The sequence below is a fragment of the Rhinatrema bivittatum genome, chromosome 5 (genome assembly GCF_901001135.1).
Source record: "Rhinatrema bivittatum chromosome 5, aRhiBiv1.1, whole genome shotgun sequence".
Lineage (NCBI taxonomy): Eukaryota > Metazoa > Chordata > Amphibia > Gymnophiona > Rhinatrematidae > Rhinatrema > Rhinatrema bivittatum.
In genome coordinates, this window is record NC_042619.1 from 1602113 (window position 1) to 1614442 (window position 12330).

Genomic DNA, 12330 nt, shown 5'->3' on the forward strand with positions numbered 1-12330 from the left:
AATTATTGCACTGCCAAATTGGTTGTCTCTTATATGTTGTTGATTATGCCTGGGTTCAAACCCCGGCCTCTCCTCTATCACTGAGGCCTCTCCATCAGTGCTGAATAAACTACTGGTATGTCTGCTAAGGAAAAATACCAGAAAAACAAGTCAGAGGCCTTGAATGCCAGATGTGGAGAAAGAAAGCCATAAAACTGTTTTTGCAGGAACTCACAGACACCGGAGAAGCAATAAATAAGCCACAGGATGGGGCAAAGAGATATCACCAAGGGTACGAGCATATAGTCTGTGGGAAAGAGACAGAGAGATAAGGGGAGTCAAAACACACAGACCATAAAACTTATGGTGTGAAACATGAAAGCAGAAACCAGATGCCATGCTGACATTTGTAGTTTTTCAACATATATAAGCAGAGCTGGTAGATAGTAGAGCTAAGCAAAATAGCCAGCGCTGTGCTATGTCTATTATGTAAGTATGTTTTTTGCTTCCTGTGTATACATTATATTTGTTTGTACGCAGTATATGATAATGTAGAATGAAGATGATGTTGTAGAATAAAACTCAGAGTGGTTCTCTCAAACATACGTTCCTTTTTGGTCAGTTATTTAACAATGTACTAGTTAAAGATAATGTATATCATTGTATATAACACTTTTTGTTATTATTTTATATAATACTTTTTGGAGTTTATAATTTATATAAGGTTATCTACAGTGTATAAGGTTATACACAGTCCCTTATTGAGTGTATAATTTGCAATGCTACTTATTATGTTCTTCTGTTTTCCATCAGGTACTGTTCCTTTTCTCCTCTTCCTGTTTTTTCCTCTCTTCTCTCACCCCGTCTCTCTTCCTATCTGCTCCCTCTCCCCCACCCTGTTTTTTTTTGTAATTTCCTCCTTCAGTTATATTGAAAACCGGCATGATGTACCTACGAATGTTGATATATAAAAGCCAATAAATAAATAAATAAATAAAATAAATGCAAGAAAAAGCAGAAATGAATTCTATGATTCTCGAGATTGTAGCTAAGAGGCAGCTGAGAAATAAAAGATCATCATCAGCATACACTGCCAATCAATTCTCAACCCCCATGATAAAGAATGCCAGTGTTAGGATTAGTGGGTGTGTGGGCCCTGGGCCAAGGTGAGATGGTACCGCCCACAGGAAGGAGCCCCGTGAGCCTCACCGTTGGGAGGCGAGGTCTCAGCTGACGTCAGACACAGTACAAGTCTAGAGTCTTTATTAAAGAGAAAGAGCAGCACTACCGACGGAGTGGGGGGTGCCAGAGAAAGTCTCACAGACACTACTGAGGTATCACTGGTCAGTGGAACAGGGGATACCCAAGGAAGATAACTCAGCATAGATGGTGATGGTCCGCAGAGCGGGGTACACCGATGAAGTCCTCTGTAGAGATGGTAATATAGAAACATAGAAATGACGGCAGAAAAAGACCAATTGGCCCATCTAGTCTGCCCAGCAAGCTTTTTTCCCATACTTATCTGTTTCACCATCCACCAACTTCAGGGCTCTTTTTGGTAACTGTTTGATTCAAATTTCCTGCCATCTCCTGTTATTGATGCAGAGAGTAATGCTGGGGTTGCATCAAAGGTGAGCATAAGGCTTATGGTTAAGTGTTGTAACTGCCACATCAAGCAAGCTACCCTGAAGCTTGTTCACCCAGACTGCACAGATCGATGCCTTGTTGGATGATATCTGAATGCAAATCCTTTTTTCCTCACTTCCCCCTACTGTTGAAGCAGATAGCAACGCTGTATATGCTTTCAAAGTGATGTAACAGGCTTAATTGGTTTAGGGTATAACCACCGTAATAAGCAGCTACCCCCACGATTGTTTACCCAGATTGTGAAGTTCAGCCCTTGTTGGTTGTTGCTTGAATGTAAATCCTGTTTTCTACTTTTTTCCCCCTGCCGTAGAAGCAGAGAGCAGCACTGTAATGTATACAAAGTGATGTATCAGGCTTAATTGGTTTAGGGTAGTAACCGCTGTAATAAGCAAGCTACCCCCATGCTTATTTGTTTACCCAGATTATGAAGTTCAGTCCTTTTTGGTTGTTATCTGAATGCAAATCCTCTTTTCCACATTTCCCTTTGCCGTTGAAGCAGAGAGCAATGTTGGGGTTGCAAGGGATTTTTTGGAGTAAGGGTATTAATCACCAGGTAGTAAACATTCCAGCAAGCCAGCCCACTCAACGCATTATTAAGCTCTGGAATTTGTTGCCAGAGGATGTGGTTAGTGCAGTTAATGTAGCTGGGTTCAAAAAAGGTTTGGATAAATTCTTGGAGAAGTCTATTAACTGCTATTAATCAAGTTTACTTAGGGAATAGCTTCTGCTATTAATTGCATCAGTAGCATGGGATCTTTGTAGGTGTTTGGGTACTTGCCAGGTTCTTGTGGTCTGGTTTGGCCTCTGTTGGAAACAGGATGCTGGGCTTGATGGACCCTTGGTCTGACCCAGCATGGCAATTTCTTATGTTCTAATGTCAAACCCCTGTAGCACAGGGTTGAATAAAGATAAGAGTAAAGTTTCTGTTAAGCGCTCTTTTCTGAATCCGAATTGGTTTGGGTATAGAATATCCTTGTCTTCTAAGTGATTTTCCAATAGTGATAACACTTTTTGCAGAACGTTTGCGATAAATGGCAAGTAGGATATTGGTCTACAATTGTCCCAATCGTCAATTCTGCCAGTTTTATTTTTTAGGATTGGTTTGATAGAAACACAGAAAGTGATGGCAGAAAAGGACTCTACAGCCCATCCAGTCTGCCCAGCAAGCTCCCAAAGTTATTAGTTTTCCCATACCTATCAGTCACTCAGAACGCCAAGGTCAGGGCTCTTTTTGGTTACTGTTTGAAACCAATTTCCCTTCCCCCCTGCCATTGAATCAGAGAGCAATGTGCAATTTTGGAGTTGCATCAGAAATGTAGTAACAGGCTTTTGGTTAAGGGTACTAACCGCTGTATCAAGCAAGTTACCCCCATGCTCATGCGTTTTCCCAGACCCTACAGTTCATGTCTTTGGGGGTTATTTTCAAAAGCTTTATCGCGTGCGTTCGTGCCCTGTTCCTGATGGCAATTTGTTTGGCTAGATGAATTTCGGAAATACAAGCCTTATCATGTAGAGATCCATTTTTGTGGATTTCAGACGACGGAGTCTCGTTGCGGGCGGTGCCTTCCTTTTTGCCCAAGGTTGTGTTGGCTTTTCATCTTAGCCAGACGGTGAAATTGCAGGGCTTTCCACGCCTGATGTCCGATTCATCCCATGCAAGAGAGCTTCTCCTTTTGGATGTGCGTCAAGTTCTATTGCAGTATCTCAAGGTGCCAAATGACCTTCGGAGGTCGGACCATCTCTTTGTGTTATTCAATGGACCAAAAGTTTGCAAAGTGGTGAAGAGCATGATTGCAAGATGGTTAAAAGAGGTGATTGTTTCAGCCTATATCTGTAAAGGTTGATCGGTCCCAGAGGGATTGCGAGCACATTCTACTAGGGTGCAGGCAGCCTCCTGGGTGGCGTGTCAGTTGGTTGCTCTTCAGGAGATTTGTCATGCAGTGACTTGGACCTCTTTGCACACTTTTACTAAACATTACAGTTTGGATGGCAGGGCCCGCGTTGGGAAAGTGGGCTTTCAACATGGAGCACCTGTTCTCCCACGACCCTTACTGAATTGATCTGTTAGATTGTATGCCCTCTGGGGTTAGGGAAATACTCACAGTACCTGAATATAATCCGCTTTGAAGTGCAGAAAAGTGAAATATAATACATAAAATTTAAAAAAAATGAGAAGTAAATATGTGGACTGAATTCAACACTGCAGCCTTGCAAAACTCTTCAATGGACGCATACTTTAGGTGGGTAATCAACATTGCCATAGCCCTAACAAGCCCTTCTAAAAACAGGCATACGATCTGCTATCCAGGTCACAATGGCACATTTGGTCATCATAATCCCAGGCACATTGTGTGGGCTTTTGTCTGCCCCAGGTGGACAGGAATAGCTCTCCTGCAGTCCAAAGAGCAAAGGGCAAAGGGCTTTTCACCTTTATTGGAGAAGTGGCTTGGGAAAAATGCTGAAAAAATGACTGACTAGTTAAGATGGAAATCCAAATGAAAAGATATGAAATATCAAATTAATTCATCTTATGCTTAAATATAATTCTCTGTTTTGGTGTCTAATGCAGGTTCTTAATTATCACAATAATCACACTCCAAGCAGTGCTAAAGACAAGTGCCAAATTCAGAAGGAATAATCATACTTTCTATGTAGAGACGTGCAAACAGGATTATATAAGACGATTCCTCTGTTTTTGGACCATTGATGGATGTACTGCAGAAGATTTTTTATTGGAGACTGACATCACAATTAAAGGCTATTTCACTATTTTATATTATAAGTTGCACTGAGGTTTGTCACTGGCTTATTTTTAGAATTTAAGACAGAATAAATGAATAAAAAAAACATCAGGTGACTATTCTTTCTGATTTTGGCAGTTTTTATTAACACTCTTTGGAGAGTGATATGTGTACTAATTAAGAATCTGCATGAGACACCAAAATAGAGAATTATGTTTGTATGTTTCAACAAATGGAATATTGGACAGATTTATATTATAGGAATTGAAGTTCATCTGTACATCGGCAGAGTAACTTTCCAAAAAAGGGACAGAATTTAACCAAATTCATGAAGAAAAAGTGAATATCTTAAGATGAGTTTGAAAACGAGAAACAATGGGTCAGTATTTTCAGAGAACAAAGCCTCCAAAAGGAATCCCCATTGCTTTCTACGGGAAACTGAGCTCCCCAATCCAGGCAGGATGCATGGGTATTAAGAACAATTTAGCTAACAGGATTTTAGAAGGGTGAACCCCAAGTTAAACTGGAATGCAAGAACCATCAAGATAGGGAGCTCTGTGCTCTTGTGCGACACAGATGCTCTCCTACATTCCCCAAATGACTTAATAGCACTGGGATTTGAGGGTTTTACAAGAGTCTTCAGAGTGACATGGATTGTAGGAGCCATACTCCCCAGATTCCCAAAGCTGACTTTGAATTAGTCCTTCTGTTATAAGTTTCCTGCCCTAAACTTCTCCTCCATGGCTTATAAAGTCCTGTGTCAAGCTCCCTCTCCCATCACTGTGCAACGCATCAAGCACCATGCACACGTTTAAACTGTAATTCACTATCAGGAACATATTTATCTATTTACAGATATGTCTTTGCAGATTTATACAAATACAGATTATGCATTTGTAAAAATAAATTCAGGGTGAACAAGCAAGCTGCAGGTGATACCTTTTTATTGAACTTAATATCATGTCTGACTCGCATACAGCATAGAGTAAAGTACTGTCAGTCTTAGGCTATCAGTACAGAATATTTAAACAATTTGTTTCAAATATTTCTTCAAATTTTTTGATATTTCTAATAAAAACAATAAATATTGCCACGGGAAAGTGAAGTGTCTCAATAGAGAATTCTCTGAAAACTTAATTTATGCAGACATCAGCAGCTCTTAGCGCCTAGTAAAATCCCAATAGGATCACATGAAAATCAGCAACGCTGTAATACTTAGCTCAAAATGGAGTCATAGTGAAGTCCCCGCTAAGTATTACAGCGTTGCTGATTTTCATGTGATCCTATTGGGATTTTACTCGGCGCTAAGAGCTGCTGATGTCTGAATAAATTAAGTTTTCAGAGAATTCTCTATTGAGACACTTCACTTTCCCGTGGCAATATTTATTGTTTTTATTAGAAATATCAAAAAATTCAAAGAAATATTTGAGGACATAATAATAAAGTAATGTGACCTTCCCATGTTGGGTCTGATTGACATACAGACTCGGTTGGTATTGGTCCCACAAAATTATTTTAGTATTGAGTTATATATATATGGTGCATTAAAATTATAATAAAGATTGACCAAGAAACCAATTGTTTAAATATTCTGTACTTGTACTTAAGGTTTCTGGAGTACTAGGTTGGGCCGATTTTGTTGTGATTTATATAGTCTTAGGCTATCTCCATATACCATTACAGCTCAGTAAAAGGAAGGGGCTGACAAAGTAGATGAGACACTCGCACTGTACAACTGATGTGGTTAAGGCAGTTGGTGTAGTTGGGTTTGAAAAAGGTTTGGATAAATTCCTGAAGGAGAAATCTATAAACTGCTAAAAATCAATAAGGAATAGCCAATGCTTGTTACTAGCACTAGCAACTTGGGAACTATTTAATGTTTGGGTAATTGCCAGGTTCTTATGGCCTGGATTGGCCACTGTTGGAAACAGGATGCTGGGCTCGATGGACCCTTGGTCTGACCCAGTATGGCATGTTCTTATGAAAGGGCCAACATCTGATAAGAACATTAAAAATACCAGGCTGGATTAGGCCCATCGAGCCCAGCATCCCGTCTCCAGCAGTGGCCAGTCCAGATCACCTGGAAGTACAAAGCAGATCCCAGGGAAGTCTATTTGAGGTTGTTCTTGCAAAGAATTGAGAGGTGGAAAAACCAAAGACTCTCTGGCTAAAAATTATTTATAGACGTGTCCTTCAGAAATGTGTCCAAAAGGTCTTAAAACTCAAGTTATACTAATAGCCTTAACCATTTTCTGTGCTGATTGAAAAATACTTGCTTAAATTTGTTTTAAATCTGCCTCCTGTAGCAGAGAGGGTCCTTTATGGCAGTACTGACTGTGTAAATAACCCTTCCCTATTTACCAATTCCATACCTACTGAGCTGTCATCCTGATGTTCTCTGGAATGCTTTATGCTCCAGGATTGATTCGTGTCCTTAATTTTGGTGTGTTCCATCGATGTAGCACCCGTTCACATTTTTTGCACTGCATCATATCTATAACATTCATACAGAAGCATGAATGGCACTGCCTTTCCTATGGGGGTAGCTGTGGGGCCATAACTTGCATCGTGGTGTCTTGTAGAATTTTGTGCCATTTTCTTCACTTTGGGTTTCTCTAATGGAGCTTTCTCCTTATAAGCTTTCGTCTCAGCTAAGGTGGTTGCTGGAAATCTAGAACTGGGGAAGCAGGGAATATTTATTTCAGTAATTCATCGTACAGTAGTCATGGATATAGGCCTTGTATGATCGTACCAATTCCAGACACAGGTTCTGTCCACGGTCCAGTTTCACTGTCCCATTGCCTCTGTCAAACCCTTCCTAGCCGCTTCTCTTTATGCAGAAGCGGACAGTCTAAGACCTAGGTGACTAAATACTATTTAACCAAAAGTAACTGCACAGTTTCTACACTGACTCATGAAGAAAGGAAACTCTTGAAAGCTAGAAATGTATTACATTAATCCAATAAAAAGATCTCACCTACAATTTGTTTGTTGTCCTTTAATTCTTTATATCCAATTGGACTAATAGCAACCAGAATTCTTTGCTTCGTATAATGATATATTTTCTACATATCTGTAGTTATGTGCACATGCCTGTATCTCTATACATGCAACACAGAGATAGGAACAGAGACTGACAGACTGAGCAGTGTTCTAGGATCCCCTTTTCAAAGAATGGGACAATCCCATTTGAAAACATAATGCTTTGTTTCGGGGAGAAGTGGAAGACAGAGGAAATGCAAGAGGGTGTTCTTTACAAGATAGAGCAAAAGTGTCCCAGAGGAGAAATTGGGAAAGAGAATGTGACATGCTTAATCATTGTTAGTGAAGCCCCAAGAGGACACCGGCAATTAATAAAAAAGAATAAGGAGATATAAACTGAAAGGGCTTGCCACCTTGTCCCTGTGCGCAGAAGACTCGCAGCCCAAGGAAGGACGGGTTATACTGCACCGCTGGCCCTAAACAGAATCACAGAACATCATCAAAGCAGATCCCAAAGGGAAGAAAATAAAATCAAGTTTCTGTGTACATCATATCTGCACGCAAACCTCCAACATCAGAGCCCATCCATAGAATATTTCATGGCCTTCCTCAATACATAAGTTGTCTAGGAATCCAGATATCAAGCAAAAGTCTCATCATGATGCACACACTATGGACTGCTCAACTACAAGACTCAGTCACCAGACAATCAACCATAAGAAGTGCCATGATGAGTCAGATCAACGTCCAGCAATCCCAGTTTTGGCAGATCCTAATGGGGAAGCCCATTTCATGTTGCCCACTCCCAGAAGGATTAGGTAGCTATCCCCAAAGTCTATCTGGCTAAAAACTGTTAGTGGATCTCTCCTCCCGAATCTTGTGCAAACTATTTAAATTCAGTGATCTTGACCTTGAATGCGTCTTCTGATAAATTCCACAACTTTATTGCATGTTGCCTGAAAATATATCTTCTTAAACTCGTTACCAGTTATTTTATGGCATGTACCCTAGCTCTAGCACTATCTGAAAGCCATTCCCTATCAACCCTTTCCACATTACTCATGAGCTTATAAGCTTCTGTCATGTTCCCTTCTCAGCACTCTTTCTCCAAGATGAAGAGCCCTAACTTGTTTAGTCTCTCTTCGTATGGGAGCTTTTATATTCCCTTGATCATTTTTGTTGCCCTTCTCTGCACCTTTTCTAGTTCTGCTATATCTTTCTTGAGATGGGGCGACCAGAACTGCACACAGTACTCCAGGTGTGGTCGTACCATGGAGCAAGGAGAGGCATTACAATATTCCAGTTTTATTTTCTATTACTTTACAAATAATTCCTAACTTTCTATTTGCTTTTTTGGCTGCTGCTGTTGTTCACTAAGCCAAGGATTTCGATGTATCATCCACAAGGACTCCAAATTCCTTTTCCTAAGTGGTAACTCCTAATGTGAAACCCAGCATTGTGTACATATAGGGTTTCACTTACTAAACTTTTTTCCCATATACACAGTGGGAAAAAAGCCTTAGTAAATTAGGTCCACAGCATTTTTCCCCATGTGCATCATTTTGCATTTGTCCACATTAAATTTCATCTGTCACTTAAATGCCCAGTTCCCAATTCTGCAAGATCCTATACACAACCTTCAGCATCTCCTCAACATCTAAAAAGTAGGAGGATATGCAGCAGAGTCCCCAACATCCATCAACTGGGAAAAGATCTACTAAGGTCCCATAATACCATGCAAGTGGTAAGTGATTCATTCAGGGCTTAGTAGACAGAATGTCTAGAAAAACAGAATGTCAGTTTTATTGTTCATCCACGTTTCTGCCATCAAGGGACTCTGTTCAAATAAATGGAGACGGACCCCACGAAGGGAGGCGCGACACTTGACCTAGCACTCACGAATGGGTACAGTATCTCTGGTGTTCCTATACGTGTCCCACCTGAGCACCAGGGATCAGACGATTCTGATATAACAGCAGAGGCAGAGAAAGTCACACAAATGTCAAAATCCTGGATTTCCAAAATACTGACTGATAAAATGGGGAGATACCTTGAGGAAGGCTGGGACAATATGGGTGAAGTGGCACAGCAGTGGATCAAAGTAAAAGGAGCTATAATAAAGTCAACACATCTTTATGAAAGAAAAGTGAATAAAAGTCAGAGAAAAGGAAACCAGTATGCTTGTCCAAAGAAGTGGCTGAAAAATGAATGCAAAAGAGAGAAGTAGTCAAAAAGTATAAAGGATCTCAGAACGAATACAGGGAAGAGTACATAAAAAGAGGAACGAAATCAAAAGAGCAAAAGCTCAAGTGGAAGAAAGGATTGCTAGAAAGGAGATAAAACATTCTTTGGATATATCAGAGAAAGGAGGAAGGATCGAGACAGTACTGTAAAACTGAAAAGATGCAGAACGATGAGGAAAAAGCAGAAATATTAAACACATACTTGAAATTGGTGTTAACCTTGGAGGAGGATTGCTTCTGGTTGGGAAGAGCACGTGTGGGTGTGGGGTCAATACCATCCCATTTAAAAAGGAAAGTGTTTGGGGGAACTAGCAGGGCCACATCCCAGAACACTGAAGGAGCTCGTAGAGGTGCAGGCAGGTTCCCTGAAAGGACTCGTTCAGCAGATCCTTGGAGACGGAAGTGGTCAACACAAGACTGGAGAAAGGTGGTGGTAGCAAAGAAAAGGCTGGAAATTACAGGCCACTTAACATCACCTCGGTGGGGGGAAAATCAAGCAAAGAACAGTGAACTGCTGCAGGATCCAAGGCCACATGGTTTTACTGGGGAAATTCATCTCAAACGCACCTGAATGATTTTCTTGATTGGGTGACTTGAGAATTAGTTCAAGAAGGAGCACATGATGTGATTTACTTGAATTTCAACAGAGATTTAGGTGTGGTCCCATATAGGAGGCTTGTGAATAAAATGAAAGACTGGGAGTGGATCCTAAGGTGGTGGTGCTGGGATGGATTACTAACTGACTGACGAACAGATGACAGCACACACTGGGAAACGGAGCTCGCTCTGAGGAGAGAAGAGTGATAAGTGCAATGCCTCAGGGATTGGTTCTGGGGGGGATTCTGGTCATTAGCTTTGTGAGTAATATTGTCGCGAGGTTAGAAAGAAAAGTTTGTCTTTTTGAGGTTGACAATAAGATACCAGAAGGAGCAGATAGAATGAAAAGTGATCAAAGAAAGCTTGAAGAGTGGTTGAAGGGTTGGCAGCTAGGATTCAATGCCAAGAAGTGCAGTAATTCAAAAGAGCTGTTATGTGTTGGGTGGGGAGGGTGAGACACTGTGCACAGATCGGGAGAGATGCAGGGTAATAATGTCTGATGATGTGAGAGCAGCAAAGCAATGTGACAAGGTGGTGGCTAAGGCCAGAGAAATGCTGGGCTGCATAGAGAGAGGCATAACCAGCAGGAAAATGGAGATGATAATACTGCTGTTCAGGTCCATTGATGAGGCCTCACCTGGAGTACTGTGTTCAGTCCTGGAGACCTCATCTAAAAAAGGATAGAGAAAAGATAGAAACAGCCGAGAGAAAGGCAACCAAAATGTTGCAGTGTCTGTACCAAAAGACATATCAGATGAGAGACTTGAGGACCTAAATATGAAAACCCAAGAGAAGAGGACAGACAGGGATGACATGATACAGACCTTTAAATTCCTGAAAGATAAAATAATGCATGAGAGGCAAAGCTTTTCCAATAGAAAGGAAGCTGTAGACCTAGGGGTCATGATATGAAACTCCAAGGGGGTAGATTCAGGAGCATCACCAGGAAGTATTTATTTACAGAAAGGGTAGTGGATGCATGGAATATTTTCTCGGAACACATGGTAAGACAAGAAATGGAATTCAAAAAGGCGTGGGATAAGCCTGGAGAATCCCTTGTGGGAAGAGGATGGAAATAAGAAAGGAGAAATTACTACTTACCTGATAATTTCCTTTTCTTTAAGGAGGATAGGTGGATCCACGACCAGTTGGTTATGCACCTCTACCAGCAGATGGAGACAGAGCAAAGCTGACATACGGTGTATATATACCTCTGCACTGACATCAGCTTGCCAGTATTCTCTGTAAAAGCCAACTGTGGACAAACGAGCAAAACCTTGATTATTAACAGACAACCACTCCAGATCTTAGCTAACAGGAAACCATTAAACTCAGACAAGGGGTGTAATAACACTAGTCTAGGGATTGGTTTGACAGTTACCAGTAACCCCTTGAACATGCACCCATGCAGGAGGAAAATAGCACCAACAACCGGCAGCCGAGGGCTGGAAGATAGATCCACCTATCATCCTTAAAGAAAAGGAAATTATCAGGTAAGTAGTCATTTCTCCTCTCTTAGGATTTGGATAGGTGGATCCACGACCAGTGGGATATACTAAAACTACTCCCAAACACGATGGGAGGCTGCCCCGCAGTTCAGTCAATACTGCACATGTGAAGGCTGCAAACTCGGGCCTGCACATGCAGGCAGTAATGTCTGAAAAAGGTATGTAAGGAGGACCACGGCACAGCTTGGCAAATCTCGATGGGAGACAGCAATGTAATCTCTGCCCATGACACTGCCTGAGCCCTAGTGGAAAGACCCTAACCTGAGTAGGCAATGGCTACAGCATCCACATACGCAGTCATGACAACCTCCTTAATCCAGCGGGCTACTGTAGCCCGTGACGCTGGATGGCCCTGTTTACTCCCACCATGGAAAATAAACAGTTGGTCCATCTTCCTGAGAAGTTCGGAAACCTCTAAATACTTCAAGATATGCCTCTTGACATCCAAGGATCGTAAAAGGCGATATTCAGTCCTATCTCTCTCTCTGACTAGAATCAGCAGGGAAATTGATTGATTCAAGTGAAAATCTGAGACTACCTTTGGCAAAAAAGATGGAACAGTATGCAACTGTATCGAGTCACCCACAGAAATGGTTCCCAGCAAGACAACGCCTGCAGTTCAGAGACTCTAAG

At 41.3% G+C, this 12330-nt stretch overlaps 1 protein-coding gene across 7 annotated transcripts in view; it reads right to left on the reverse strand.

The window, feature by feature from the left end:
• Positions 1-12330, reverse strand: part of ARFIP2 (ADP ribosylation factor interacting protein 2) — a 222599-nt gene that overhangs the window by 96351 nt on the left and 113918 nt on the right. For 4 of the 7 annotated variants that reach the window (XR_003856805.1, XM_029601888.1, XM_029601890.1 and 1 more), the window contains one exon: positions 7763-7825. The exons of the other annotated variants lie outside the window; for them this stretch is intronic. Coding sequence is in view for 3 of the 4 variants with exons in the window: in XM_029601888.1 (XP_029457748.1) it covers positions 7763-7825 (63 nt within the window). In the remaining variant the exon portion in view is untranslated. The remainder of the gene's footprint in view (positions 1-7762; positions 7826-12330) is intronic. 7 annotated transcript variants of the gene reach the window in all.